Below are 3,833 nucleotides of genomic sequence, written 5' to 3'. Positions count from 1 at the left end.
GTTGTATATTTTTCCCTATTGGTTACTTGATTTTTTTTCATGAGTTGCCTGTCATTACCTCAGTGTATTTTCCTTTGGGATTTTTGTCATTTTATCAGTTATTAAAAAAAAAAAAAAAAGTTACATATAGGAGTATTAACCTTTTTTTTTTTTCTGAGGTAGAATCTTGCTCTGTCACCCAGGCTGGAGTACAGTGGCATGATACCAGCTTACTGCAACCTCTGTTTCCCAGGTTCAAGCGATTCTTATGCCTCAGCCTCCTAAGTAGCTGGGATTACAGGCACACGCCACCATGCCCAGCTACTATTTTCGTATTTTTTAGTAGAAACAGGGTTTTGCCATACTGGCCAGGCTAGTCTTGAACTCCTGACCTCAGGTGATCTGCCTGCCTCAGAGGAGTATTAACCTTCTGTTTAACAGGTTGTAATAGTTTATTTTTTAATTTTGTTCAGCATGGTTTAAATTTTATAAAATATTTTAGTAATCAGGTCTATCTTTGCCTTTCCTGGTTTCTACTTTAGGTAATAACATGCTGAGAAATCTCTAAGGTTAGATAAAATAATAATCATGGGGTTTTTTTATATATATATTTTTTGCAACTAGACTTCTTTTCCATCTGAAATTTATTATTATAGAGAGAAATCAAAATTCAACTTTTTTTTTTTTTTTTTTGGTGAGATGGAGTTTTGCTTTTGTTGCCCAGGCTGGGGTGCAATGGCAAAATTTCAGCTCCCCACAACCTCTGCCTCCTGGGTTCAAGCAATCCTCCTGCCTTAGCCTCCCGGGTAGCTGGGATTACAGGCATGCACCACCACGCCTGGCTAATTTTATATTTGTAGTAGAGTCGGGTTTTCTCCATGTTGGTCAGGCTGGTCTTGAACTTCTGACCTCAGGTGATCCGCCTGCCTCGGCCTCCCAAAGTGCTGGGATTACAGGCATAAGCCACCGTGCCCGGCCCAAAATTCAACTTTTTTACCCCAAAATAGAGCTGGTAATTTCTGACAATCTTTTATAAGGCTGGATTGGTAGAATAGCACTTCAATCAAAGGTTTGAAAGGAATGGTTTCCCTGTATTGCTGTATCATTCCTAATTATCATTCCCTTACAATCTAACAGTTCTATCAAGGTTATTTTTTAAAGTTGCTCATCCTTCTTTTTTTTTCCTTCTTAGAATCAAGTGTCCCCACATGCCAAGGGGAACTGAGGCGTTGGAAGACCGGTCACTACACTTTAATTCATGACCATAGCAAGGCTGAATTTGCCCTAGACTTAATTCTCTACTGTGGCTGTGAAGGTAAGAGAGTGGAAAGCAAGCAGTGAATTATTCCCCATAGGAGGGGCAGTCTCTTCTGAGGGACCCTTTCCAGCTGAACCAATTCATAAGTAATTTGCCTAGTTCAGAATCTCAGATCACGGGATCTCAAAGTCGAAGGGATTTTAGGGGTCATGAGTTCCAGTCTCCCAGTTCAAAATAGGATTTATATCTGTGACTAGGGAATGGGGAGATGGACCATGCCATAATTTTCCCTTAAGTGTGCTCCCAGATCTATAGATTTTATGTAATTGCCTTTCTGGGAAAATATTTAGCATTTAATTCTCTCAATTTTCTTATTCAAAGTTTTTTGAAATAAGTCTGCATTTCAGTTCAACTGTCTCAGGAAATTAGGCATTTAGGGGAAGGGAATCCATGACAAACTAGATGATAATAAGTTCAAGCTCATAAGTCATAGAACCAGTTACTGCTGAACTCCCAGATTGCCCACTGTTAAGCAGCATGGGATCAGTGATTTAAACAGATGATGCAACTCTTGCAATGAGGGCTTTCTGAATGCTATTTGTTTTTCTCTTGTAAGGCTGGGAGCCAGAATATGGTGGTTTTACTTCTTACATTGCCAAAGGTGAAGATGAAGAGGTAAGTTTCTTCTGATAGCAAACTATCCTTTTTAATTATTGAGAATGCTTTCATTTTTCAAAGACCCAATTTTTATGACCTTTTACCAATATCTTTAGCTAATAAATCTGTTGGTCTGCCAGGCAATGGTTCTAATTTCTAGTAGAAAATACTCAACATGGAATAAAGATGCTAAAGGATACTCAGTAAGCATTTATTTTACCCGCCTGAGAAATTCCAAATTAAGAGCCTTGTGCATTGCCACAAATCTTACAATGTATAAGAAATAAATGTAATAGGTAAGTACCTTTCTAGGTATATGCTGGAATAGGGCTTGTTGGAAAATGGCTTGACAGCCACCCCTAGTAAAGGTTCATTCAGAGGACCCCTCTATCCCCAGATTAAGTGCTTGGTATGGAAACCATCTGTTCCATGGTTAATCATCCAAGAGTTGAGAATAAGTTCTGTGTTCTGATGTGTCATTGTATTTTTCTTTTTCAGCTGCTAACAGTGAATCCAGAAAACAATTCTTTGGCATTGGTCTACAGAGATAGAGAGACTCTGAAATTTGTCAAGCATATTAACCACCGAAGCCTGGAACAAAAGAAAACCTTCCCAAACAGAACAGGTTTCTGGGACTTTTCATTCATATATTATGAATGACAGCACTGGACAAAGCTGAACAAAAACGTGACCCTTCATCAGTACTGGGAAGTCTGGAAGAGCTAAGCATGGAGTCAAGGAGAGCTACATGGTAGCTTGCCTGACAGTGTTCTTAAAACTGGTTATCTTTTACTAGGACTCATAATGATTGTCCTCAACCAAGACCTTGAGCTTGGAGCTACCTACTTATCTCTTGATTAAAAAAAAAAAAAAAAAAAAAAGTTGGCTTTTTTAAAACATTGAGTCCTTCTTTTTCCACATTGGCTTCTTCAGTGAATTTTTAACTTCAATCTTTTTTTTATTGAGGTAAAATATTTATAACATAAAATTGACCAGCTTACCCATTTTTAAATATGCAATTCAGTGCATTAAGTACATTCCCCTTGTCCAGCCATCACCATCATCCATCACCAGAACTTTTCCATCTTCCCAAATTCTGTGCCCATTGAACAATAACTCCCCACCCCCCTTCCCCTAGCAACAGCCATCCTTTTTGTCTCTGTCATCAACTTCACTACTCATATTTCTCATATAAGTGGAATCATTCAGTATTTGTCCTTTTGTAACTGGTTTCACTTAGCATAAAGTCTTTATGATTCATCCATGTTTCCAGCGTTTCGGTTTTTTTAGAAAAACTCGTAAGTTATTGCAGCCGGGCATGGTGGCTCATGCCTGTGATCCCAGCACTTTGGGAGGCCAAGGCAGGCGGATCACCTGAGGTCGGGAGTTCAAGACCAGCCTGACCAACATGGAGAAATCCCGTCTCTACTAAAAATACAAAATTAGCTGGGGTTGGTGGCACATTCCTGTAATCCCAGCGACTCAGAAGACTGGGGCAGGAGAATTGCTTGAACCCAGGAGGCAGAGGTTGCAGTGAGCCAAGATTGTGCCATTGCACTCCAGCCTGGGCAACAAGAGTGAAACTCTGTCTCGAAAAAAAGAAGGGAAAAAAAAAAATGATTGCAGATTTTGTTCTTCTCAATCATGCTGGTTTAGAAAATTACAGAGCCTTACATCCTGATCATGCTGGGCCTTAGAATTCTGACACAGTGAGTCATCACATTTCCTCCCACTGCCTGTGGCCTTGTTCCACCATGACTCTCACAGGACAGTGTAGGCTTAGACAATGTGTAGTATTACTCCTTTGGCCTACCATCACATGCCCCAAGAAACTTCTGGTTGGTAAAGAAGATAGGCTGCTTATTGCCATGTGTAGTCACTTCCAAGTGCCCACTGCCTTTCCATCCTGGAGTTTTGCTCTGTCGCCCAGGCTGGAGTG

At 40.1% G+C, this 3,833-nt stretch overlaps 1 protein-coding gene across 1 annotated transcript in view; it reads left to right on the top strand.

Annotated features, from left to right (window-relative positions):
- Positions 1 to 3,151, top strand: part of OGFOD1 (2-oxoglutarate and iron-dependent oxygenase domain containing 1) — a 31,270-nt gene extending 28,119 nt beyond the window's left edge. Inside the window, exons 10-12 of the mRNA XM_011971931.1 lie at positions 1,172 to 1,294; positions 1,854 to 1,912; positions 2,393 to 3,151. Of these exons, the coding sequence (XP_011827321.1) occupies positions 1,172 to 1,294; positions 1,854 to 1,912; positions 2,393 to 2,554 (344 nt within the window). The 3' untranslated portion in view covers positions 2,555 to 3,151. The remainder of the gene's footprint in view (positions 1 to 1,171; positions 1,295 to 1,853; positions 1,913 to 2,392) is intronic.
- Positions 3,152 to 3,833: the final 682 nt, after the last annotated feature.

Source organism: Mandrillus leucophaeus, unplaced genomic scaffold (assembly GCF_000951045.1).
Source record: "Mandrillus leucophaeus isolate KB7577 unplaced genomic scaffold, Mleu.le_1.0 Scaffold125, whole genome shotgun sequence".
NCBI lineage: Eukaryota > Metazoa > Chordata > Mammalia > Primates > Cercopithecidae > Mandrillus > Mandrillus leucophaeus.
Note: the sequence above shows the minus strand (reverse complement) of the source record. Positions and strands in the feature narration are given on the sequence as shown.